Genomic DNA, 26758 nt, shown 5'->3' with positions numbered 1-26758 from the left:
CAGAAGGAGAGCTTTCAGATCAGAGGTAAAGGGGTTGGCAAAGGAGCTGGGAGTTAAGACGCAGATGCGGGGCAGGATCTGAACGGAGGGAGCAGGTGCATGGGCGTGTACATACGTATTTGAGAGAGCAATAAAACCAGACAGAGAAGCAGGACCGGCTCATTGTCAGGCAAACAGGGGAGCTGCAACTGAGCCCATCAAAGATTATTATATAGATGATCTGTTTATGGCGTCTGTTCAGTGGATAACTGAGGTTTGTGGGTTTGGGGGGGGAGTTGGGCAGGGAGATCTGCACTGGGAGCTGAATAACCTCTGTGCCAATGGCTGGGAGGGGAATGAAGCTAAGGAATAATTCAGAAACACAATGATCAGATTGAAACACCAATTTAGCAAGAGGAATGAAGAAGATGCCAGAAATATCTGCACTTGTTACCCCAGGGATGAGGATGCAATGATGTCATGAGCAAACACAGGGAGCCCTGTAGGAAGGAAGGGAGAGCTGAGAATGAGGTTGCTGGGGGATACCTGGGGTCTGTGGGCCTGGGGTTCCTGGAGCTGTCCAGCAGAGCCCTGCTGGTGCAGCTCTAATTTCAAAGGGGTGCAGGCTGCTCTGTGCCTGGAAAGATGGTTCCCAAGGGGAGTGCTTTAAAGTGGAAAGAGCAGAAGGGTCGCTGCATTGTCTATGGAGCCAAAACAGGACTGGTCACCTTTGCTGGGAAAAAGCAGGAGCTGGGGGGCCAGTTTTCAGTCAGGGAGTCCGGAGCAGTAGCCACAAAAGCTTGACATTCCAGTCATGGCTCTAAGCCTAGGAGGAACATGGAGTCTAATTGGGTAGATTCTGGCCTTCTAGAACTCTACAGTTCTTGTCCTTTCCTGACCCATTCATCCAGGAAAGAAACCCATGGCAGGATGCTCGACTTTGGAGTCAGCTTAAGGTTTACCCTGGAGATTTTGTTGTTGTGTCTTAAGACAGGGTCTTCCTCTGTACCCAGACTGGCCTCAAACGTGCTTCTTCTGTCTCAGCCTTCCTGGTGCTGAAATGACACCCTGTTTCCCTCTGGAGTTCTTTGGGAACTTCTGGTGGAGTCTTCCCATAGACAGACTGCCATTAGGTTTGCACTTCTCAGACTTGGGCAATCTAAGGTTCCACATTAGTGCCTAGGAGTATTTTGGTAGAAACTTTCAGACAAGTTTTGACTGTCTTCTTTTCCTAACGTTCTCCCTGCCCTTCTGTTCTTTCTATTTTCACCCTTTCCTTTAAGACTTTGTTCATTATGGCATCTTTCCCCAAACATTTGACTTACTGCCTTTCGAGAGCACATTATTTCTAAGGCTAATTGAAGACTCTGATGTCTGGTTAGTATTGAACAGCTCCTGTCTCAGACTCAGGTCCTTCAGCAGCCTCGTAGCCATTCCCTAGTGTATCAGACAACACGAAACTCTGGGAAAAACCTGTGCCCCATATTAGCCCTGGTGGGGGAAGAGTCTGCTAACGACATCTGTTTCGTGTAAGAGGGAGGGGCACGGCAGCACCAAAGTAGACGCCAGAAACCAGTTCTGCTATTTATGAATGACTCGTCTCTGTTTTTCCACCTGGAAAGGGGCTGATAAAGACGTTGGCTTTGAAAATTTGTTGTGAGCACTAAACTAGCTCAAGTGCAATGCTGGGAACAGTGCTTAGCACATACAAAACGACCCTTGGACATTAGCTTTGCGAGCTTCCCCTTAGGGTGTAAACATATCTTGGGCAAGAGAAGTATTTATTCGTGGGATTTTTTTTCTTATGGCACCAAACACCAGGAAAGGATCTAGGAAGTGAAAAAAAATTCTCTTTCAGCTTGACTCTGAATTCTAGCTAGCATGGTGTTTGAAGACATTTCGCTTGGTAACATGAAGGCACCTCTATCTAACGGAGGGACGCTATGGGCATTATTAGAGAGGGAGCGAGAGACAGGGTGAGTCACTGTGGGGGCAGGATTTCTATTTCATCCTAGCACCAGGCAATGAATGATTACAGCACATTAATTTCACTGTCAGAACAAGGGTCATGCACCAATAGATATGCTCAGAGAGACCATGGCCCAGCATGACATAGGAGCAGAAAGCTCCCCCGTCAGAGTCCTAAGACACAAATTTTGGTTCTTATGCCATTCTGTATTGTACCACTTTAAAAAAGGAACTTTATCACCTTTAGCCTCAGTTTTCTGGGGATAATAAGCTTCCTGATCGTATTATGCAGAATTGTTGAATGATGAGACATGAAAATGTTTTATACTGGATCTGTGAAGGTGGAGGTAGTGCAGGCTGTCCTTGAACTCTTGATCTTACTGCCTCAGCTTTGTGGGTGCTGTAGCACAAACCTAGTTTTGCTTTAAGCATGTAATACATGTTAAAGGAGCTGGACCTGAAAGCACAGGCCCACAATCCTAGCTATTTAGGAGGCTAAGCTAGAAGGGTAGCAGTTTCTGCCTGGGCTACAGAGTGAGTTGAAAGTCATTCTAAGCAACTTAAGGAGCTCCTGTCTGGAAAAGAAAAAAATAAGAGTAAGAAGAGGGGCTGGGAATGTAACTAAATGGTAGAGCACTTGCAGAGCATAGGTAAAGCCCTGGTTCAGTCCCCAACATTGAACAAGTCAAATAAATGGAATCCATTACCTTTGTTACAAAGTCTCTACTTTCTATGGAAACATCTTCTAACTTCTGGCTTGAGAAATAACTTGCCGCAAAGGCCAGGTGTATTTTTGGGGCTGGTTCCTGAACCAACATGTGAACAGCCATAGAGATTGAGAGTGTAATGAAGAAGAGAAGGCAAGCTTTAGCCCAGAGGAATCTGCAAACTTCAGCGTGTATCAGAATCCCTGGGCAAGCTGGGCGCCACTTGTAGTTTCTGTCACCGAAGGTCTCTGCATGGAGCCTGAGCGGGCCCAACACATTCCCAGGTGATGCTCAGACTGCCAGTCTGGGTACCACTTTCGGAGAACTAGGACAAACAGGAAGAATCTTCCTTCTGGAACAGCGGCAGACAGTGTGAAGATCTCTGTGGGTATGGAGGTTTGGAAATAATATTGAGGGAGGAAGAAAGATAGAAACAGAGATGATGAGCAGATCGGGCAGAACAAAGGAAAAAAAGTCTCACTCCATCACAAATGCAAGTCGGGGGGAAGTTGCTAGGTGATGGATGAGGAAAGAGAAGTGAGTTTCTACTGTAGGAAAAACCAGGTGAGAGGCAGGAGCATAGGGTTGGAAATCTGCACGTTCCAGGAGGCAGAGGAGGCGGGGAATCTCTCCTCAAGGAGCGGGGAGCGGTGTGGTTGGTCCTGGTGGGGTGGGGGGTGGGGTGGGAATGGGCTAGGGGGAGAGGTTCCTCGTCGAGGAAGGGGGCAGCTGAGACTTGGCAGAGAGGGGTAATTTCAGGGCTGTGTGGTTTGGCTTGGGAGCGCAGTGCAATAGAATTGGGAGAAAGGGGGTGGAATTTAGATGTGCGACCTGCCCCGTAGCTTTCTCGCTCTCTGCATTTATCACATCACATCACACCCAGCAAGACAGGCCCCCTCCTCCTGGCTCATTAGGAGATTTGATTCGGCTTGGCTCCTGCTGTCAGCAGCTGTCTGGGGCAAGATCTTTATGCTCCCTGCTCCCCAGCGCAGCCACCAGCCTCCTGCCTCCTAGGCAGCAGCGGAGCTCATTAGAAAGGCACCCTTCCCCGGATTTTCAGCTACTTGGTGGCCTGAAAAGAGTTAATACCTACTCTTGGCTGGGGGGCAGAGCAGCTGCTGTGGGCTGGGGAGAGACTTCTCCCTGAGCTGCAGCCAAAGGAGCTGCAGGTTAGTGAGGCCGAAGGAGGAAGGTGCAGGATGCTTGCCAGGTCAGCTCTGCTTGGGGCCATCTCCTGTGTCCTGCCAATAAGGATGGGCGTGCAGACTGTGCCCAGGAGCTGAGCCGCCGCCTGCTGGGTGTAGGCTGCTTCAGTATTTAGTGGATGTGACAAGCAGAGAGGAGAGCTTTGGGGGCCGCTTGCTGCCTGGCTCAAGTGGTGGGAGGTGTGTTGTGCATGCATGCTTATGTATATGTGTATGCATGCGTGAACCTATGCGTCCCTGCAAACATGCCTTTCACCTGCCAAGGATTTCACGGCTAAAAGAGAGATCTACTCTTTCCTCAGAGCGCCTTAACCCGCAGCCTCTCTGACCATCCACTTGGCAAAGACCCGCAGGCCATGAGGACCGGTCAACGGCAGTAAGTATTGGCGCTGCCTTTCTCCTTCCTCGCTGGGGTGTCGGAAAGCTGGTCGTATTATACATATTTAATTAACCTGCCTCTTCATGCATATTGATTGTTTTCTCCCCGCTGAGCTTAATTTCTCTCCTCTTTATAAATCTTTTTTTTTTTGCACTTATTACCCCCCCCCCCATCCCCATCTTGAATGTCATCTTTTTCTACCCTGTCGGCTCCAGTCACTTGTGACTTGGTGCCCACTTCCAAGGATACTATGGAGGGGGATCGCGTCTCACTGTTGAACTTTCCAGGCTCTGGGTGACCCTTATCTGTCCCTTATAAGTCTGTCTAAAGCTAAATGAGACAAGAGCCCTGAGGGTTCTGGATCCTGGAGCAGACAAGGCAGCTGGGGCAGAGTACCCTGTGAGTTTTCATTTAGGGAACCAAAAGCTGACCTCACTCAAGGGGTGATTTTGGAGGTGCTGGGGTGGGGGAGAGGAGACAACTGGATAGCATCAGCAAGCCAGCGTGGGGTGGCCACAGGAAAGGGAGGGAAGAGCCACAAGCAGGGGCAGAACCCAGGGGTCCCCTGCCCTAAACGACCTTGCCTGTGATGTATAAGGGGAGTGAGCTCTGGCCTGCTCAGCTGCAGAATAATAAAGGCCCCTGGCAAGATCTTCTCCCTACCCTGGGGACAGGTTTTTATAAGCAGGAGGAAATGAGGCGTAGGTGCCCAGACACGCTTTCTGGAGACCCTGAGAGCTGGAAAGGGCCTTGCCGGCTGACTTCTGAAAAGCAGGTGCTCACCCACTTAGGGCAGTGATTAAGGAGATGTCCCCTGTTGTCAGGGAACATGACCCACTGGGATGAGCCTTTGCATAAAAACCCGATTCCCCGCCCCCCGTTTTCTGTTTTCTTTTCAGTGTTAATAAAGTCATCTTTCTATTTTGTTAATGGTAGAATTATTCTGCAAGCGATTTTAAGAAAGTGTTTGTGAAATGTTCAGGGTAATACCAAGACAATTTAAATGGCGCAGTCACACAGGAGTCTTATCTATCTAAATTAGGTTCCTTTTTTTAAAATGGATCCTACGTTTGGTGGCAGGGTTCCCCAAGGGAACCTTTTATGGATAGGTAGGCAGCTCTTCCTATCAGCACTCTTTTGTGGGAACAATGGTCTGAAACCCTGCCAGTGACACTCATGGGAAGGAGAGGCTCCAAGCCAATCAGCCTTCAGCCTCCACATCTCCTTCCTTCATCCCCAAGTCTTCCCTGCCAAGAATGGGCCAGGCCGAGGAAGGTTCACCTCCTTATGAGCTAGGAAGAGTGACTTGCGTATTCATCGCTGTACCCCGTGTTTGGGATCCCTGCCCAGGAGCATGCCCAGTGGTGAGAGTGTCTGGTGGCTCACCTCCAAGTCCCTTCAGCCCCCCTCCTTGCTCCCTTTTCCTCCAGCCCTGGCTCATTTCCACCTGGGACAGGTGCCCTTGGAGGGAGGTGGGAGTCAGAGCAGCATCCAATCAGATTATTTTGGAGCAAGTGTTGGCCTCTCTCCCGTGGTCCCTTCTGGACTGGTCACTTGGGCATCAGTCTAGTAAGATAAAGAGAACAGTAATTTTTGGCTTGCCAGGCCCATGCCTCCCTAAGGGTGCATGTCCCAATTCTGACGGCCGGTGGTTGGGGAAGTAGGAATTCCTGACCAGCAGCCATCAATGGGAAGCCTCCTGCTATTTGTTTCCTCCCATCTTTGATTGGCTACCCTTGCTGAGAACAAGCCGACATTTGTGGGTGCTGTGGGGAAGTACTCTGACTGTGGAGAGCCAGTGGAATGGTGTATCTTACAGACAGATGTGAGAGGGTGAACCCTCTTACAGCAGACTCTTTGATTTTAGGTGAGAGGACGTGAGAGGGTAAATCCTTGAACCCCGCAGTCTTATTTCCTGCTCTGACGTCCCTGCAAACCAGCCCAAGGGGGTAACCGTAAGCGGATGCCTGTATGGCTGCCTTGCTGATGCCACGCAGGTAATGGATTAATGACCTGTCTTCTTGTCCTGCCCCTCTCTTCTTTGCCACCTTCTGGTCTCTCACCTGTCGTGCTGTTTGAGCCTGGCCCAACTGTTAAGCTCTGGGTGTCCTCTTTGCTAGTTCTCCTGGACCTCCACTGCACAGGGCAGTAGTCTTGCCTTTGCGCTTCTTGCAAAGTGAGAGCCTTGCAAGTATGATCTGCCTTAGCTCCGTGCCCTCTTGTTGACTTGGTAGAATCAAACTCTGTGAGTTATTGGGACAGGGGTTTATAGAGAAAAGGCAGGTGAGAAAATGATCCTCCCCCTTTTCTCTTTCCCCTTTCTTCCTTTCCTCCCTCCCTCCTTCCTTTCCTTTCCTTCCTTCTTCTCTTCCTCCGTCCCTCAGTTCCAGCTCTTAGCTTTCACTCCTGCGTCTGCTCCTATCATTTCCCACTAAGCAGATTATAACTCAAGTCTTGACTAGAAAGATAGAAAACCATTTTGTTCCAAAGTAAATTTGCTTTTGTGAACTATTTGAATGGCTCAGAGTTGTCTTGAGGGCAGGCAGTACCCTTTAAACTAGCCTGTGCCAAACCTTGGCATACAAAAGCTTATGTGGATTTGCCACTTTCCAAGAGTCCTGTGTGTGGCTCTTGAGGGCAGTGGCTCGACTGTTTTTATGACTGATGATCTTAAGGCACCGAGTGGGCTGCAGGCTGGGGCCTGACCTGAGGTGCAGCCTGAGCAGGACCTTTGCCTGAATCCACAGTAGTGATGATTCAAAGGGCTTTTGATCAGTTGCTTGAATGGCCTGGTGCTGGGTACCCTGTGATTTGGAAGAGTGAAAGGACACATAAGAGCTCTGTTTCAGGAGAGAGAATGAGTGTAGCAACTGTCTTGAAAATGCCACGAGATAGATGGAGGCACAGTGCAACCTGCCAGGGAAGAGAGGTATGGGCAACGTGGTTTCCTGCAGGAGAGGGTATTTCTGGAACCTTGGATGCTCCAGCTCTCAGGGGCTCTGTGGAGATGTGCTGTGGAATACAAATGTCCATCCCTGCCCAGCACAATACCATCTCCCTAGACAAATGCCAGATAAGATTTCTGTGAACAAAGACAATGAGCAGGCCGGGCAGTGGAAATCCATTTGAAGGCAAGGGCAGTGATTGAATTGGATGGCCTCTGACTCCCGTATCTAGTTTCAGGGTTTGTGAAAAAGAGGGACTGGAAGCAAGGCCAGGACTTGCTGTCAGCTTGTGAGAATGGCATGTCTTAGGACTATTCCATGACAATATCTACCGTGGCACGCATGGCAATTCCTCTTGTAAGCCAGATTGAGGCCCTGGTCTGATTATTCCTTTTTTCCCCCTCCACTTACTTTTGCCCTTAATGTGAGGAAGGTCATGGTTAAAGGTCAAAGGTTAGCAAATTTCCGTTGCATTGAGCCAAAGAGTAAATATTTTCAGCTTTGTAAGCTGTGTGATCAATGTTGCAACTGCCTAAACCTTGCCCTTGAAGTTGAAGGCGTCTTTAGACGGTATGTAAACAAATGGGGTGTTGTGTTCCTCTGAAGCTGTGTACACAGGTACCTCAGGGGACTGTAGTGTGCCAGCCCCCGGCTGAGGGTAAACAGGACAAGTGAAGCAAGCACAAGAACTGTGTCCCCTGTTGACATTGTCTGTCACCCTTCAATCCCCGTGGTCCATAGCCACCCATGCACACATAGCCTGTCTTGGTGAGGTGAGCCGAGAGAAGCCGATTGGGAATGGACTTTCCTTGAACCCCCACACTGTATGTTTGGACTCGCTCTGCTGTGCCCCCCCCCTGCCTTTTGAGATTCCCCTCTCTTCTGTGTGAAGGCCCCGCTTTCATGGCCCTGTAGTTTGGGGTTGCTGCCCCACCCCTTTGGCCTTCTATTGGGAAAGCAAAATTGCGGATTGCTATCCTGTCACTGCTGTGTTTTCACTCCCTACAGAGAATCCTAAGTTAGAAATTCTCCCAACTAATGACCTCCATTGACTTACCATCAACTTGCCATGTCAGTTTCCAAAGGCCTTCAGCCTCTCCGGGAAGGGCAGAGGAAGGGCCCCGCACCTATTATTACTATGCCTATAGTGACACCAAGGCATGAGCACAGCCCTTGCCTCTAGTCCAGCTGATGGACTCTTCAGGGGCCACCTGGGGTGGGGAGGGCGGCGGGTCCAGATGTCTTTTATAGACCTGGCAGTTGTGATCATGACAGCCTCCTTCTTTCTGCCTCTGTATCTGCTGCAGGAACAAAGGTATGAGGACTCGACTGGGGTGCCTGTCACACAAATCGGACTCTTGTAGCGACTTCACGGCCATTCTTCCCGACAAACCCAACCGTGCGCTCAAGTGAGTGGTGTGGCTGCCTTGCGTTCCTGGGTACCCACACTGCGGGATGTCTCTGGGACCTTTTGTCTTTAGTGAGTTTTTGAGCAGATCAACCACAAGACGATACGCTCTGGTCTCTTGGCAGCTCCTTTCCTACCCCTGCACGTGAGTGACAGGAAGGCATAGCTCGGTGACATCAGGTGGGAGCCCTCATCCTCCTGAGAAACATTTATCGCCATCAGTATCCAAAGCGCTGGGTGGGGAAGTACAGTTCTTTATTCTACTTACTTGCCCATCTACGCTCTCAATTTGGAAATAAACATCCAAAGTTAATCTAAAAATACGCTTAGATTCAGACTGCCCACATTCTGCACCTAGTCTGTGCAGACACTGTATTCAATGATGTCACAAATGTCACCTTGTTTCAACCTCACTCACCTCGGAAAGGGGCATCGTTGTCTCCATTCCAAGGGGTGACGAATTTGAGGTGACAGCAAGAGGTAAGCTGAGCCTCTTTTATCTCCGAGACTAGCCCCGCCCCCACCCCATCACCCTGACATCTCAAAATTACATAGCTCTATGTACTTTTATTGTTCAGACCAAGAGTAATATACAGGGTTCTCTGAACTCCCATCCAGGGCGATTCTTTTCTCTGTTATTGGGGGGACAAAACCCAGAACCTCATTCGTGCTAGGTATAACTTTGCCACTCTGCTATAGACCTCCCCCCCGCCCCCCCCCCCACTTAGAGATTTCCCCAGCTATTACTTGGAAAGTACCCATTTACAGCAGAATCGCAGAGACGCAGGTATGACATGTATTCTCTCTCCGCCAATCTGAGGAGTCCTGGGCAAATCTGAGGGGTGGCTGGGGGAGAGGAGATGTCAGAAATACTCAGAGAGATGCTGTTGCTTCCTAGGAGACTCTCCACAGAAGAAGCGACGAGGTGGGCAGATTCCTTCGATGTCCTCCTCTCTCATAAGTGTAAGTAGAAATCAGGCCACATCATGCCGGAGCAAATCATCCATGTGGCAAAATATGCAGCGAACACCTCCTGGGCTCAGGACACTCTGCTGAGACCCCAGCCCTCTAGAGTCCAGTACACAGCAGGAGGAGCAAAGAGACAAGCAAACAGGCATTTTTAATGTAGTGGGGTTAGACTGTATTAAAAAACCATAGCGACCCAAGGCTCTTAATCATTATTTTATATTCCATTCCATTATATTATATTTTTTATTTATCAGATCTGTGCTCTCACTGTTGACCCGTCTTCGTTATTAGATATTTCGGTAGGCATGGTGGAGGGCCGGGAAGGTAACTCAGTGGTTGAATACTTTCCTATTGTCTGTGAGGCTCTGGGTTCAACCCTCTTCAATCCTGTTTCTGAGCTGGGGTTTTTTTATAACTTAGGCTGGCTTCAAACATGTTATAGAGCCAAGGATGGGCTTGAACTCGGGCTTCTCCTGCTTTCACCCACCACCATCCAAACACTGGGCTTACAGGTATGTCTCACTGTGACTGGCCAACCAGCAATGTTAAGGAGACAGAAGTCAGCTTAGGTAATGGGAGTTATGGACCGACCTGAATGAGAAGAACCAGGCTAGATCTCACACAGGGGAATTGACTCTCTTCCTCCAAGTCACTGGGCTACTTAGTCGAGTGAGTATTCTGTGTATTTTAGCAATCCCTCGGATTGACAGAATTTCACTCTTTATCCAAGGGATGACGATCTCAGCTGTATTGTGCCCCCACTTCCTGGCTAGAATACGGCTTTGCCCTCCCTCCTCCTCGTCTACTTCCTCTCTGTTCAGCTGTTGTGTCTTTTGTTTCCTGCAAAGGCAGGAAGAGTTGTGCATATTGCAGTGTTTAGAGGGCAGTTTATCATTACTCAACGCTTCAGCTCTTTTTTTTCTCATCATGAGCAAGTCCAAATTTGTTGGGCTTTGAAATCCCTGCGGCATTAAGCGCATGGAAGTGGCAGGGCAGGGGCGGGAAGCAGAGAGGAGGTGTTCTGAGGAGACAGGAAGGCTGCAGACAGACATTCGGTGTTCCTCCTCAATTCGTCACGTCAGTGGGAGATCTGGGAGCAGAAGGGCTGCTTGCATTTTGCTGTGTTACTCCTATTTAATCAGGGGGATGTGTTTCTGGACAATTAAGTTGAAGGCTGTGGGTGGGATTCAGATCTGGGCTTTCACTGTCGACCCGTCTTGGTTACTAGATACTTGGGCAGTCATGGTGGAGTCCCTTGGTTTTCAGCAGATGCCATTAAATCTGATTTTACTCGTCCAGGTTTGGGAAGGTGGCTCGGGGGCTCAGTACTTGCCTAGCATGTGGGAGGCTCCAGGTTCAATCCTCAGCTTTGTGTCATCGTCATCTTCATCATCACCATCATCCAAAAACAAGAAGTGATTTGGCTTTTAATTTGATGACATTGCTTCCTCTGACTTTGCCTCTTGTTGTTAATAAACAAATCAACAAATACTTCATGCATGGAGGGGTATATGCAAGTATGCATTTGTGTGTGCATGAACCTGTGTGCACAGGTGTGTGTGTGTGCACATTTGTGCATGTGTGGGGAGGCCAGAGGTGGCTGTCAGGTATCATCTTCTACCATTTTCTACTTTATTTATAACATCTATCTATCTATCTATCTATCTATCTATCTATCTATCTATCTATCTATCTATCATCTATCTATCTATCTATCTATCTATCATCTACCTACCTATCTATTATCTATCTGTCTGTCTGTCTATCTATCTAGTGTATGGGAGGGTATGGGCTCATGCATGCCTCAGTGTACCTGGTGAGGTCAGCAGATAACTTCCAAAAGTTGGTTCTCTGCTTCTACTGGGAGGTTCTTGAAGGTTAAATTCAAGTGTCAGGCTTGGTTGCAAATGCCCTTCCCTGCTGAGCCATTTTGTCAGCTATCCACCTTATTTTATTGAGATGGTCTTTCAATAAACCCAGGGCCTACCAATGAGGCCGGGCTAGCTGGTCAGGGAGATCTAGGAACCTTCCGGTCTCTCCTTTCCAGGAGCATACACATCGCACTCATCTTTCTATGTGGCTGCTGGGGATCCAAATCCAGGTCCTCATGGTGGCACCACAAGCGTTTTGCCAACTGAGCCATCTCTCCAGCTAAACAAATTCTTTTGAATAGATTTTAAAATAAACTGCAATATCTAAGAATAAGTGCATACTATAAAAAAATTGTGACTTTGGTATTCCATGGAATCTACTTAGGCAGGAAAATAATTCAGTGTGGGGATACAGCATATGTAGCAAACCATCATGCCCCAATAGCAAGCTCGCATAGTGAATTTGCCAAGGTAGTGACATATATACGATTTTTAGAATTGGATGGTAATGCTTTCCTAAAAACCAGGTTATTGATTATTTTTTGGGAGTCATATTCTGCCGAACAAGTGTCGCTGTCACTTTTTATCTTCTGGCTGGCTTTGATTCAAGGTCATCCTAAAGTTTGGTTTCTATTTCAGCCTCACATTGATTCACTCAGTTCAAATCCCTGAGGCGGTTTCCTCATTCTAAAATGGGGTTAGAGATGCCTGCTTGTTCGCTACCTCTGGCAGATAGGAAACTAACCAAGTGGACACAGCCAGCACTCTGGGCTCTTTCCTTAAGATGCAGTGTAACGATACCGTGGGCTCTTTTTTTTTTTTCTTTAATGATACACTTATCTATTAAATGCAAAAATGAATACCTTGACAGTGAATTTTGTATCCAGTTGTTAACATTAAGTCAGTGTGAGATCTAGAGATTCAGTTTTGTCTGCTTCATTCTGTGACTCTTGGATCTGCAGCCGTTTGGTCCTCCTGTCACGGAAGCGGTTCCCAGAAAGCTGTAACATTTCCCCAAGATGGGAATCCCGATAACGGGTCACAGCTGGCGCCAATTTGCTAATTTGTCAAAGTACTACCAAAACCAAAACCAAACAAAAAAAAACCCAAAAAACAAAAAAACCAACCAAACAAACAAAGAAAAAACTCAGGCTTTTTGAACTCTGAAGTTCTCTAATCCTTCTTGGAGTCTGAGGTTCTGCTTTTATTTCTATTTAATATAGAAATAAAAAACCTGTGGCATGAGAGTTCTTAGGAAGAAAAGGGTATTTAGGGTCACTGGTAGAGGAACTTGAAGCTCTTAGGATTTGGGTATCTATTTCCCTGTGAGGGCTGCAAAGCAATCTGAACCCAGGCCACCTTAAAAGATGCTGACAATGTTCTAAGAGTCTAATTAAGTTGGGTTGGTACCGCGAGTCAGTCAGGCCTGATTAAACTTCTCCAGTGGGATTTCACATGTGCCTGTCCTTGACAGCACTAATGGAATTGTGTGCAGAGCTTCTGATTAAGACACGTGCTACCCCAAGGAGTAAAGAGTGCAGAGTTCCTGAATGACTGGGACCCAGAACCGTGGGTGTTAGTCTAGAACCCGCTCTTCTGTTGTTCTTCACACTGAGGTCTCTGTCCTTCCCAGCTTTTTTTCATTTCGTGGGATCAGGTAATTATTTTTTTCCCTCATTCTTGACCTCTGGAGCATCTTTGCTGCCCTTGATCTGCTGCTGCTCTGCACGCTTATTTAATCATTTCTCAAAGATGTGCTTATTCACTATGCCCAGATTCTGTGCAGCTGTGGGGGCGGGGGGAGCACAGGCGAAAGACGCCGTGGTCTGTCTCTGGTGGAGAATGAAGGTCTCTGAGAAGTCAGGTGAGCTCACAGATAAGGCAAGGAGAAAACTAGTGTTCTTATCACACAGCAGACGGGCTTGGAATTGCAAACGGAATGCTGACTTTCCCTGCCGGTCTCTGCAGTGTCAGAAGTCCTATTGGTCGGGCAGGACGGTTTCCAGCAGTCATGGAGCAGGCTTGTGGATGCTGAAGTGTAGATATTAGCTGGTAGTCAGATCTATGGGCCTGATTTTGTTCCCGGTTTACTCTTGGATGCTTAGGTGACCTTCACGGGAACCTTGGCTATTTAGGAAATCAGAGTCCTCACTTGTCCAACAAAGGAGCTGGAGCAGGAGGTGACAGAGGCTGGATTTAGTTCTACCTTTGTCCCTGAGTGCTCTCCGGAGCAGATGTGAGGCTAGGTGATAGCCAATCACCTGTGGCAGGTGGTTTGCCTAGGCACTGCCAGGAGGGTTGTGTCAGAGAGCTTTTCAGCTGACATGGCTCCAGCAGCCAGAAGGGGGACCAAAGCACCTGTCTTTTTTCTTTCGAGCACTACATGGGCTCAAATCTCAGGCAAAAGAAGGCAACTTTGCTATCTTCAAAACCCTAGAATTAAAAAAAAAAGATGTGGTGGAAAATATTTAGAGTTGTCGTTATTTCCCATTGTATTTGTTTACAGATGAGCGCAGAGGAAAAGCTCTCAGGCAGGCCTGAGAGCTAATCACTTGCTAAGTGCTTTTCTTAGACGCTAACAAACGCAACTGAAATTGACACGGCTGATGGCTTCATTAGCGAGAAGGATGTCTAATAGGTGCTCATTTGGAAGCTTTTCCCTGTTCATCCAATTACAATTAGACTCGATATCTGAATCGCGAATGTAGTCTGCCCTGAAGGGGGATGTGAGCACGCGCGTGTGTGTGTGTGTGTGTGTGTGTGTGTGTGTGNCCTATCATCTATCTATCTATCTATCTATCTATCTATCTATCTATCTATCTATCTTTCTTCTTCTTCTTCTTCTTCTTCTTCTTCTTCATCATCATCATTATCTATCTATCTATCTATCTATCTATCTATCTATCATCTACCTATTATCTATCTATCTATCTATCTATCTATCTATCTATCTATCTTCTACCTACCTACCTACCTATCTATTATCTATCTGTCTGTCTGTCTATCTATCTAGTGTATGGGAGGGTATGGGCTCATGCATGCCTCAGTGTACCTGGTGAGGTCAGCAGATAACTTCCAAAAGTTGGTTCTCTGCTTCTACTGGGAGGTTCTTGAAGGTTAAATTCAAGTGTCAGGCTTGGTTGCAAATGCCCTTCCCTGCTGAGCCATTTTGTCAGCTATCCACCTTATTTTATTGAGATGGTCTTTCAATAAACCCAGGGCCTACCAATGAGGCCGGGCTAGCTGGTCAGGGAGATCTAGGAACCTTCCGGTCTCTCCTTTCCAGGAGCATACACATCGCACTCATCTTTCTATGTGGCTGCTGGGGATCCAAATCCAGGTCCTCATGGTGGCACCACAAGCGTTTTGCCAACTGAGCCATCTCTCCAGCTAAACAAATTCTTTTGAATAGATTTTAAAATAAACTGCAATATCTAAGAATAAGTGCATACTATAAAAAAATTGTGACTTTGGTATTCCATGGAATCTACTTAGGCAGGAAAATAATTCAGTGTGGGGATACAGCATATGTAGCAAACCATCATGCCCCAATAGCAAGCTCGCATAGTGAATTTGCCAAGGTAGTGACATATATACGATTTTTAGAATTGGATGGTAATGCTTTCCTAAAAACCAGGTTATTGATTATTTTTTGGGAGTCATATTCTGCCGAACAAGTGTCGCTGTCACTTTTTATCTTCTGGCTGGCTTTGATTCAAGGTCATCCTAAAGTTTGGTTTCTATTTCAGCCTCACATTGATTCACTCAGTTCAAATCCCTGAGGCGGTTTCCTCATTCTAAAATGGGGTTAGAGATGCCTGCTTGTTCGCTACCTCTGGCAGATAGGAAACTAACCAAGTGGACACAGCCAGCACTCTGGGCTCTTTCCTTAAGATGCAGTGTAACGATACCGTGGGCTCTTTTTTTTTTTTCTTTAATGATACACTTATCTATTAAATGCAAAAATGAATACCTTGACAGTGAATTTTGTATCCAGTTGTTAACATTAAGTCAGTGTGAGATCTAGAGATTCAGTTTTGTCTGCTTCATTCTGTGACTCTTGGATCTGCAGCCGTTTGGTCCTCCTGTCACGGAAGCGGTTCCCAGAAAGCTGTAACATTTCCCCAAGATGGGAATCCCGATAACGGGTCACAGCTGGCGCCAATTTGCTAATTTGTCAAAGTACTACCAAAACCAAAACCAAACAAAAAAAAACCCAAAAAACAAAAAAACCAACCAAACAAACAAAGAAAAAACTCAGGCTTTTTGAACTCTGAAGTTCTCTAATCCTTCTTGGAGTCTGAGGTTCTGCTTTTATTTCTATTTAATATAGAAATAAAAAACCTGTGGCATGAGAGTTCTTAGGAAGAAAAGGGTATTTAGGGTCACTGGTAGAGGAACTTGAAGCTCTTAGGATTTGGGTATCTATTTCCCTGTGAGGGCTGCAAAGCAATCTGAACCCAGGCCACCTTAAAAGATGCTGACAATGTTCTAAGAGTCTAATTAAGTTGGGTTGGTACCGCGAGTCAGTCAGGCCTGATTAAACTTCTCCAGTGGGATTTCACATGTGCCTGTCCTTGACAGCACTAATGGAATTGTGTGCAGAGCTTCTGATTAAGACACGTGCTACCCCAAGGAGTAAAGAGTGCAGAGTTCCTGAATGACTGGGACCCAGAACCGTGGGTGTTAGTCTAGAACCCGCTCTTCTGTTGTTCTTCACACTGAGGTCTCTGTCCTTCCCAGCTTTTTTTCATTTCGTGGGATCAGGTAATTATTTTTTTCCCTCATTCTTGACCTCTGGAGCATCTTTGCTGCCCTTGATCTGCTGCTGCTCTGCACGCTTATTTAATCATTTCTCAAAGATGTGCTTATTCACTATGCCCAGATTCTGTGCAGCTGTGGGGGCGGGGGGAGCACAGGCGAAAGACGCCGTGGTCTGTCTCTGGTGGAGAATGAAGGTCTCTGAGAAGTCAGGTGAGCTCACAGATAAGGCAAGGAGAAAACTAGTGTTCTTATCACACAGCAGACGGGCTTGGAATTGCAAACGGAATGCTGACTTTCCCTGCCGGTCTCTGCAGTGTCAGAAGTCCTATTGGTCGGGCAGGACGGTTTCCAGCAGTCATGGAGCAGGCTTGTGGATGCTGAAGTGTAGATATTAGCTGGTAGTCAGATCTATGGGCCTGATTTTGTTCCCGGTTTACTCTTGGATGCTTAGGTGACCTTCACGGGAACCTTGGCTATTTAGGAAATCAGAGTCCTCACTTGTCCAACAAAGGAGCTGGAGCAGGAGGTGACAGAGGCTGGATTTAGTTCTACCTTTGTCCCTGAGTGCTCTCCGGAGCAGATGTGAGGCTAGGTGATAGCCAATCACCTGTGGCAGGTGGTTTGCCTAGGCACTGCCAGGAGGGTTGTGTCAGAGAGCTTTTCAGCTGACATGGCTCCAGCAGCCAGAAGGGGGACCAAAGCACCTGTCTTTTTTCTTTCGAGCACTACATGGGCTCAAATCTCAGGCAAAAGAAGGCAACTTTGCTATCTTCAAAACCCTAGAATTAAAAAAAAAAGATGTGGTGGAAAATATTTAGAGTTGTCGTTATTTCCCATTGTATTTGTTTACAGATGAGCGCAGAGGAAAAGCTCTCAGGCAGGCCTGAGAGCTAATCACTTGCTAAGTGCTTTTCTTAGACGCTAACAAACGCAACTGAAATTGACACGGCTGATGGCTTCATTAGCGAGAAGGATGTCTAATAGGTGCTCATTTGGAAGCTTTTCCCTGTTCATCCAATTACAATTAGACTCGATATCTGAATCGCGAATGTAGTCTGCCCTGAAGGGGGATGTGAGCACGCGCGTGTGTGTGTGTGTGTGTGTGTGTGTGTGTGTGTGCGTGTGTGTACGTGCGTGTGTGTGCGTGTGTGTGTGTGGTGTGTCTGTGTGTGCTTGCATGCCCAGAAGCCTTTCTGCACTGAAGCTCACACCCAACAGAACCAAGCCTCCTAATTTGTGGGAGGTCCGCTAGGCAGCTGGAAGACAGGAAAAACAGTGTGCTTATCTTTTGTTTTATTTTTCATGAAGTTCAGGCATGTGCCTGTCTGTCTTGCTTTTAGAGGGATATTTAGCCCTGAGCTCTGAAGAAATATTCTCTTTCTGCTTTTCCTTCCCTTCTTTCCTTCCCTCCTCCCTCCCTCTCTGTCCTCTTCTCCCCACCCCTTTCTCCTTTTCATTCTGTTTACCTCCTCCTTTGTCTTTGTCTTGCTCCTGCATCCTTCCTACCTTTGGTCCCCACTCAACTCTGGACATAGAAGTTGAGTTACAGTTTTAAGTGTACCTCCAGGCTGCATGTTTCTTCTCTCTCTCTCTCTCTCTCTCTCTCTCTCTCTCTCTCTCTCTCTCTCCTTGCTCCCATCTGGACCACCCAGCACTTCCCTCTGGGCACTGAATGTGGCAGGCACTCTTGTTTGATAGCTTGTGTGGAACCTGGAGAAAGGCTTCTGTTCACTTGGTCCCATGGGGACTGGGGAATGCTTGGTTAGGGGAAATGGGCCACTGAGAGTCCTTTCACAGTCATGGCATTGCCTGTCTCTGCAAACCAAGACCGGTGGAGAAGACTTCACTGTCTAAAACTTAACCCCCTTCAGAGGATGGCTGAGATATGAAAACACACACTAAGGAAAAGATCCCAAACAAATCATCATATAGAAACTAAATGACCAGCTTGTGTAACACTTGAGAGTATTCTTCTAAGTGATCTTTAACTCTGGAACAAATAGGCTTCCACTTACCGTACAGCTCTCCCCATATGCTGTCTCTAAGCCAGAAAAGTCTAGAAATGTCTTATTTAAAGTGTGAACCAAGGAAAGCGGCAGCAGCCCTTGAGGGAGTTTGCAGGAAATAGAAAGTTTGGGATCTTATCTGAAACCTGGGGAGTCAGAGTTCCTGGGGCTTGAGACTGGGGTGTGTTTTCCCTACAATGGGGAGCCCCGTGGAGGCACCAGAAGCTGTTTTCAAGCACAACTGTGCAAAACAGGGAAGGACAGAGTTCTGGTGGGGTGAGTGGCCTAGGCTTTTGGAGAAACCGAGTATTTTGTATTGCATGGAGGGCCTCAAATCCTCAGGCAGCTCCCTTTCGTGGCATATTAGTGTCACGGATTCCACGTGTGTGGTGTGGAGGTTTTCACAAGTAGGAGGAGAAAAGGAGAAGAAAAAGAAAACAAACAAACAAGCAAACAAAAATGTATCTTTGGGTGTTGCAAAAGGACAGAGGCCGAGTTAGAGACAGATATGTGAAGCAGAGCTGGATAGGAAAGACATGTCTCCGTTTCCTTGTCCTGAGGTCAACATTGCTGTATGCTGTACCTGGGAACATAGGGGCTACGTGTATCCTGGCTGGGAGGACTGCAGGGCTATAGGCAGCTCGTAAGTGCGTGTAAAAGGTCTGAACAGAAGCAGCTGTACAAGTTCCCAGCACCCATTCTGTCACTTTTCAGCCATGTGACCTTATGCCAATCACCCACTCTCAACGAACGTCACTTCCCCTCCTCTGTGAAAAGAGAATGAGTGTGCGGTGCAGGAACTCAACGTGGTTGCTGTCCCAAATGCTAAGTGGGGTGTCTGGAGCGTGGGGGACTGGACGAGGGATAGCTGCTTTGTTATTTTTGCTTTAACACATTAACTGCCCTGAGAAAATACGCATTTTGTGCATCCCATGTGTGTGCCTGAGCTAATGTGAGCTTCCTAATCCCATAGACAGCTTGAAGCCACAGATCAGGGAGGAGTGAGAGACTCCAGGGATGTTTCCCCTTACTCAACCCCTTCAGTTCCTGAGCTTTTCGGATCCCCTCAGGTCTTCCTACCCACCTCCCTTGGTGAATGTAGGAGAATCCGCTGAGAGTGTGGTTTTGAAAAGCCTAGTAGGTAAAATAGAATGTGTTCTCTGCTTTGGGAGTCCTGGCAATATCCTTCTATTCAATTCAACTGAGAAATATTCTTTCGTACTGAATTTGGAGATCTTTTAGGCTATGAACTAGTATCTGGGAGGTTTATAGAACTTCTTTATTGGGGATAAGAGCTCTGGGATAGCCCAGGGTCTCCTTCCTTCTGCTCCCGTACCTTAGGAATAGGAAGCTGCATAGCCTCAGAATGTCAATTCCTCTTCGTGTCCTGGATAGGGTGTCATCACAGTGTCTCTCTGGTCCTTTCTGACACACAGACTTACAGTCCTACTATAGTATGCCACCCTGATATTCATTCATTCTCTCTCTCTCTCTCTCTCTCTCTCTCTCTCTCTCTCTCTCTCTCTCTCTCTCTCTCTCTCTCTCTCACACACACACACACACACACATGAGTTTATATGTCCGAGTAGAGATCATTTAAGGAAATCAGTAATCACAGGTGTGAGACATAATTGCCCACATATTACTTGCCGCTAAATATAAGTGGCAATAGTTTGTTCCTGGAGTAAAATCCCTACATAAGCCTTGATTAGACATAGTAATTTGCTTCAAAACCTTTATCTCCCAGGTGACACAGAGGACGATGCTGCTCTCAGTACAAAATTCATATCAGTGGCCTGTTTCTGAGTCAAACAGGATTTGGCTCACCTTGGCTTGTTAGGAACATTTTTTTCTGTTCCTGTCTTCTGCTTAACTGGAGGTCCTATTCACTGGGTTATTTTCTCCCATTGATCAGGAATGCACGAGGGTGCTAGTCTTTGAGAGGGCTCTTTGGTAAACACAGAGCTTTCAGATATTTTTTTTTCTGGTCCTTTTGTGTTTTCCCAAGCCTGGGAACCGAGCGAGGCTCAGGTCTACCCTCCATGCCAGCTAAATCGGGCCTGCTGGACCTTGAACTGTTACCTAAGCCACCCTCCCTGCTGCACCAGCTGCACCGCTCATTCATAGTGACCCAGTTTCTCCCCTTATGTAAGCACTCTGCATGAAAGAACCCGAGGGAGAAAGCCAGCAGCCGGCAGCATGTGCGGCCACGGCATGTTCTTGGAGGTTCTGTGGCTGTTCAAAAGGACGCCAATATCCTGCCCACTGTTCCAGGAATCCTGGACACATGCCTGTCCCTTCCTGCTGCTGGCTAGGCACCAATCTCAAAAACTTTAGGCTGTTTTCAGAGCCTTGACTCCTGGGAGGGTTCTCCAAAGAAAACCCAAGTGAGATGCAAATACAACGACTAGAAGGACCCCCCCCCACACACACACACTCCCCTCCTATTTTTCTGAACTGTGCACTGCCCGTCCACTGCCTTTAAGTGGCCAGGACTGCATTTGGCATTATACATTGAGTTCTGGACCACGATCCCACCAGAACATGGAAACAGCGCTCATCAACATGCATCAAGCCCTCTGCCTGCCAGTCAGGGTCTGCATGTCACTCGTGGGCATGAACTCATCACGTGCCTCTCAGCCCTGCGGAGGAGGAGCTGGTGGTACCTGCATTTCACAGTTGCCACATTGGAAGAGCAGGGAGGCCACACCTCTCCACACACTAGCTCATACCAGCTTCTGTGGTCAGAGCCAGGACACCATAGCCTCAGGGGTTGGAGACAAGTTGCCCCAAATGTGTGGGAGCTCAGGGGTAAGGTTCTGGGGCGGGGTTCTGGACCCGAGCGCCAGTCTTCCACAGCTAGTGTGCAGAGTATGCAGGCCCTAGCATCCGCGGCCCTGCTAAGGCAAACAAGGCCACCCCTAGAGATAACAGCAGATGCTGCTGAGCTGTTCAGCCATAAACCAACGCTCTGTATTTGGGGAAAAAAAAACCTACAGTTTGTGGACAGCTAGGGGAGAAAAATGGTAACAGACATGAGACAGGAGAGGAGCTGGGGAAAGGTGCGGAGGAACAGAAGAAAAGCTTGCTGGGAAGAGGCTCGGCAGGGAGAAAAGAAGCGAATGAGAAGACACATGTCTGACTGCTTCAGTCCCCCAATAATTTACTCTCCGGGTCACCTCAGCGAGAGGTGCAGACCAGGCCTGGAGCAAGTTAGTGCTCTACACCAAAGCTGGGGCAGCCTCCAGCCATATGCTCCCCGCAGGAGGCGGAGCTCCTGAAGCAGCGAAGCTCCTCCTCCCTCACAACCCCTATTGTTTCAGGGTGGAACTTCTCTTAGCTCAGTGACCCTCCATGGCCTGCCTGCAGGGATGCCTGCTCTGGGAGCATAGAAAAGGGTAGGGAGAGGCTGTGGCCAAGAGGCGTGGGTGAGCTGAGAAGAAGGGCTGAAGGCAGGTGCAGACAGGCACGCTTTTGTGATTGTTGTTGAAGCATCTTTGCTGCAATCTGTTCTTGTTACTTTTCAGGTCCAGATACCAGGAGAGTCCATGGGAACAGGGCCGTTCTCTCCCTTTTCCTGGCCCCTCAGACTCTCCCTTGGAATCTCTGACAACTTCAAAGTTCCTTGTTCCCTCTGATCTCACCCTGAGCTCCAGGCAGCCAATCGGTTTGAAGCTTGAGAGAGCACAGTATATTTCTTCGGACTTGTGGTCCCCGGTTAAAGGCTGCGAAAGCAGCCTGGGAAAGCACAATGGCATGTTGAGAACAGGTTAGCCCTCTGGCAAGGGGAGAACCGCTAAGATGGGCTGCCAGTCCGTGCTGCAGGATGGAAAGTATTTAGGTAGATTCCAGGTTCTTGGTGCTACCTAATAGGCTCAGTTCTCACCATGGAAAAGGTGATGGGAGGTGTCCTCCAGCTGGACAAGCCCCAAGTCTGCGAGCCAAATGGCTGTGACACACATATGCTCAGTATGTTTGCCTTACTGGCAATTTATCTCCCCTTTGGAGAAAGTGGTTGTTAGGTTGGGAAGAGTGGCCTCTGAGGTCACCCAGATGTGTAGGCAAATCTGTTTTGCTTCCTTTACTGACTCAGTGAGCAGAGGCAATTCTATCAGATCTCACATTGCTTTGGTAAAGCAAGCCTCTCTAAGGGCTAGCACTATTGACTGCTCCTAATGAGTGCTAGGCAGTTTTGAGTGAATTGCTTCATTTGATCTGCCAATAGTTCAATGTAGTGAGTCCTGGCATGGACTTCATTTCACAGACAAAATTTCCGTCTTGTGCTTCAAGATGGTGGGGTACTTTTCTAAGGTCACATGGGATTCAAAACCAGAGCCCATGTTCTCTCTCTCTCTCTCTCTGCATATCTGTGTAAATGCACATGCACATGTGTGCACATGCAATAAAAGGTCATGTGTCTTTGGTCAGGAAGCATCCACCTTGCCTTTTGAAACAGAGTCTCTCATTGACATAGAACTTATCTAGTTGGGTGGGCCGACCAGCCAGCTTTTTGTTTTGCTTTTCAAAGAGTCTAAGGGCCCGAACGCAGGTCCTTACTCTTGTGCAGCAAGCACTTCATAGATGGAGCCATCTCTCTAGTCCAAGAACCCCTTCTGAACTGCACTAATGTAATGATGCATTGGGTTCATGAAGTTAAGATGACCAGGCCTGGAGTGAGTCCTCCCTGTGTGGCAGTGATGGTGTCAGGGATGGGGACAAGGTGAATCAGAAGCAGAGCACTGTGTCTTAGTTAGGGTTTTATTGCTGTGAAGAGACACCATGGCAACTCTTATAAAGGAAAACATGTCATTGGGGTGCTCCCTTACAGAGGTTCAGTCCATTATCATCATGGCAGGGAGCATGATGGCATGCAGGCAGACGTGGCGCTGGGGCAGAGAGTGCTACATCTTGATTCAGAGGCAACAAAAAGTAGAACTGACAGTCACACTGGGGGAAGCTTGAGTAAAAGAGACAATAAAGCCCACCCCACCGTGACACACTTCCTCCAGCAAGGCCATACCTCCCAACAGTGCCACTCCTTGGGGGCCGTTTTCTTTTAGTTGGCTAAGAGTCACGTCTGATGAGGACAGGTCTAAGCTGATGTGGAACAGGGCAGTAACTCTACCTGGGAAAGGTCTTCCAGCTTACCTTTCCTTCCACAGTGAGGATGATGAGACCAGCCGAGCTGGATGTGCTATGCAAGGTCATAGAGAGTGTGGCCTGGCTGTGCTCGGAATTGGTGTTCTCAAGCGAGGCCTATGCTGCCTCTACTTGAAGATAGGCTTAATGATCTTTGGCGGGCTGCCTGAGAAACCGCGGGTACTGCCGAGCGGCCTGTGAATTTACCACACACATCCCTTCCAGTTTCCAACCTGTGTAGCTGCTTCAGTTCTTGTAGGGCAATCACCGAATCTAAGGCCTGCACCGGTCTTTGTTTGTATGTGTTGTTCTTCTCTACCCAAGTGACTTTATTCATTTTTTTCCACTCTACCCTCTGCTGTCACTCAGAAGAATATTCCATCCACAATGTTCCCCGTTGCTCCATGTCTTGCCTTGCATGGGACTCCTCCCTGTCTCACCTAAACAGTTCTTAGGCCTCAAGTCCTACAGGTCTGGAGACAGCCCACCCACACATATACTAATAATGTCTTCTTCTTTATTTTAGATCTGTTTTATTTTATGTATATGGATGTTTGCCTTCATGTATGTGTGTTCATCACATGTATGTCTGGTACCCCAAGAAGTCAGAAAAGGAAGTCTGATCTTCTAGAACTGGAGTTATAGATGGTTGTAAGCCACCATGTAGATCACTGATGGGAATCAAACCTAGGTCCTCAGCCAGAGCAACAAGTGCTCTCAACTGCTAAGCCATCTCAGCAGCCCCCTAATGTTTACTTCTGAACTTGGCATTCTTGTCGCTAACTAATCACATGACTATGGCAAGTTATTTACCTTCCCCAACCTTTGTTTTTCTTTCCTCTCAGTGGTTAAAAAAAAAAAAAATTAAGATCTATGCCATGGATCTACCATGAGGAAAAAATTCTGTAATGCTCAGAAAGAACTTGGTGTGGCCAAGTAAGCATCCAGCAAATGCTTGCAAGAGTATTTTAAGATGTGTATCCTGACTTCGGCCTTGTTTTTAAACTCCTTTGGCTCGTCTGCCTTTCTTCGTTCTAACTGCCAGCTCCGAAATTGCTGCTCTCTAAGGTCAGGGTCTATTCCGCAGCCTGGACTGAAGGGGCCACTCTGAAGGATGGATCCATCCCCAGACTGAAAGTTCTTGTGCTCTACTTTGTGCATGGAAACTGTCTCCAGGAACCAAAGCCCAAGCCTTCAGGAATGTTTCTCTTTCCTGCCGTGCACTCACTTTCCCCAAGGTAGCCGGCTGTTCTGAATCTCTTCCTCTCTCCTAGTGTCTCCCCTTTAACACAGGCTGCACTTACGATGACATAATCCATTATTTGACATTATTCCCTAATGCTTGTTACATTAGACTGGCTGGAAAGTTCTGTCAGGTTTTATATGATTTATTTGCCACAGCTCAATGCCTAGTACTGGAGTGTAGCCTCATTCCCCAAATTAATAAAGAGCAAGGCTGTCCTGTTTGATGCATCTCGACTATGTCCATCTCTGGCTGTTTCTGCCTTCATCCCCATTGTTTTGTTTGTTTACTCTCATCCTCAAGGAAGAAAAGCTCCCTACTTCTTCTCAGTCTCTCTCTAAAATCTGCCTTCCCCAATACCAGCCTTTGCTCTCTGAGTTCTCCCTTTATCCCTCTTTTCCTTCTTGTATACACCTCTGGAAAGATCTTGCTTTGGAATCAGGTGGACCTGGTAAGGAATCTTGGTTCTTACCAGTTATGCAGTTGGTCCGTTTATTCAACTTCTCTAAGTTTTAGCTTATTTTTGCTTTTCCCTTCCCCTTCTCTCTACTCCTCCTTCCTTTTCCTCTCTCCTCTTACCTCCTTTAGTTCAAGTTGGTCTCAAACTCACCATGTAGCTGAGCATGCCATTGCCCTGATTGTTCTGCCTCCGCCTCTCTTGTGCTGGGATTACGAGATTACAGGCGGGTACCACCACATCTAGCCTAAGGCACAGCTGGAGAAGATAGGCTAGAATGAATGAAGAAATGCTATCTATTACCGATCAGCATTGTGGTGCAGAGAAATTCAGTGGGGGTTTGTAGATCTTAGACTAAAAGCCTGAGATACAGTAAGTAAAGTTCTGTGACCCAACTCCTAGATGAATAAAAATAAAAACTCTTCCTCTCATAGCCCCATCACCTCCCACAACTGCTACCAGATGGGACGCCTGCTGCTTCCCACTGTAAAGCAGAGGCCGCCCTGTGCTCTCCCTCCGTTGTCCCTCTCTCTCACCATCATAACTCTGTGCTCAGCCACTTTGTCCACCTTTCAAGCCTTTCTTGAACTTCCTCTTCTTCAACACATCTTTTCTGTTCATACCAGCATTTAAAATCCAAAGCTGTCTTGAAAGCAAAGAGAAACTTTGGTCTCGTGGTTCCCTTTAGCTATGCTGTGTGCTCTCCTTTCTGTTGCCAGACATATCTGAGCGAATGCTTCCCACTTCCTCTTCTCCATTCACCGCTGTCTCTACCACAGCACACAGCTGATGCAATACCATCAGCCACTCACACCTCTGATGTCACACCCTCGGATGCCTTTGCCAGATACTTTGCAAATAAGCAAGAAGAAAAGTAACCATATGCCATCAAAAGGTAGATTGAGATGAAAAGAAGAAAATGTTGGAGGGAGAGAATTTGTTGGAGGAGGGGTCACTTGTTTGTTCCTGGCTGCTTAGCCCCGAAATAGTCACATAGAAACTGTTTTAATTAAGTCACTGCTTGACCCATTAGCTCTAGCTTCCGATTGGCTAACTCTTACATCTTAATTTAACCCGTCTCCATTAATCTGTGCATCACCACGAGATCTTGGCCTACCAGCAAAGTTTCGGCTCGTCTGTCTCCAGCAACAGCTCCATGGCTTCTCTCTGACTCTGCCTTTCTCTCTCCCCGTCTAGCTCTGTTCTCCTATAGCTCTGCTATAGGCCCAAATCAGTTCCTTTATTAACCAATGATATTCACAGCATACAGAGGGGAATCCCACATCAGGAAAACATGCAGGGGCTGCGTCACACCTCGGATGTTGTTCACACCAATAGTTGCGTCCAGTGGACCTTCTCACTTCCTCACTCTCTGTCCAGCTTGACAGGCATTGCACACAGCAGCCACTTCCTCCTCCGTGCGGCACGCTCTCTCTCCTGGCCTTCTGCAGTGCTGTGCAAGCCCCTCACCTCTCTGGCTCTTCCCCCGGTCTCTCTGTGTATGCCTGTCTGAAAGGCAGGCCCAGTAAATTGGATCTATTTTCCCATCAATGACCGATCGATCTTTCTAGAGCGTTTTCCTAATACTCTAACGAGTGTCTTGAAAGCTCTCGCCTTTGTGCGCATGCCTCTGTCTTCCTGTCACCATCTTCTTCTTTCGTGATGCTTCCTTCACCTTCACTTCCCCCGGCATTGAGGAGCTTCTCCTTGCAGGCCTC

The 26758-nt window shown here is 47.6% G+C and overlaps 1 protein-coding gene across 2 annotated transcripts in view; it reads left to right on the top strand.

Annotated features, from left to right (window-relative positions):
• The window catches only part of Rgs8 (regulator of G protein signaling 8), a 41809-nt gene that overhangs the window by 7596 nt on the left and 7455 nt on the right, over positions 1 to 26758 (top strand). Inside the window, exons 2-4 of one of the 2 annotated variants that reach the window (XM_050135369.1) lie at positions 4162 to 4235; positions 8491 to 8592; positions 9490 to 9554. In XM_050135369.1, coding sequence (XP_049991326.1) covers positions 4216 to 4235; positions 8491 to 8592; positions 9490 to 9554 — 187 coding nt within the window. In that variant the 5' untranslated portion in view covers positions 4162 to 4215. Of the gene's footprint in view, positions 1 to 4161; positions 4236 to 6129; positions 6236 to 8490; positions 8593 to 9489; positions 9555 to 26758 lie in introns of those variants that run through there. The other variant, XM_050135368.1, reaches the window with a different exon arrangement.

The sequence above is a fragment of the Alexandromys fortis genome, unplaced genomic scaffold, assembly GCF_014885135.2.
Source record: "Alexandromys fortis isolate MF-2015 unplaced genomic scaffold, M_Fortis_MF-2015_v1.1 scaffold_21, whole genome shotgun sequence".
In the NCBI taxonomy this organism is placed as follows: domain Eukaryota; kingdom Metazoa; phylum Chordata; class Mammalia; order Rodentia; family Cricetidae; genus Alexandromys; species Alexandromys fortis.
Note: the sequence above shows the minus strand (reverse complement) of the source record. Positions and strands in the feature narration are given on the sequence as shown.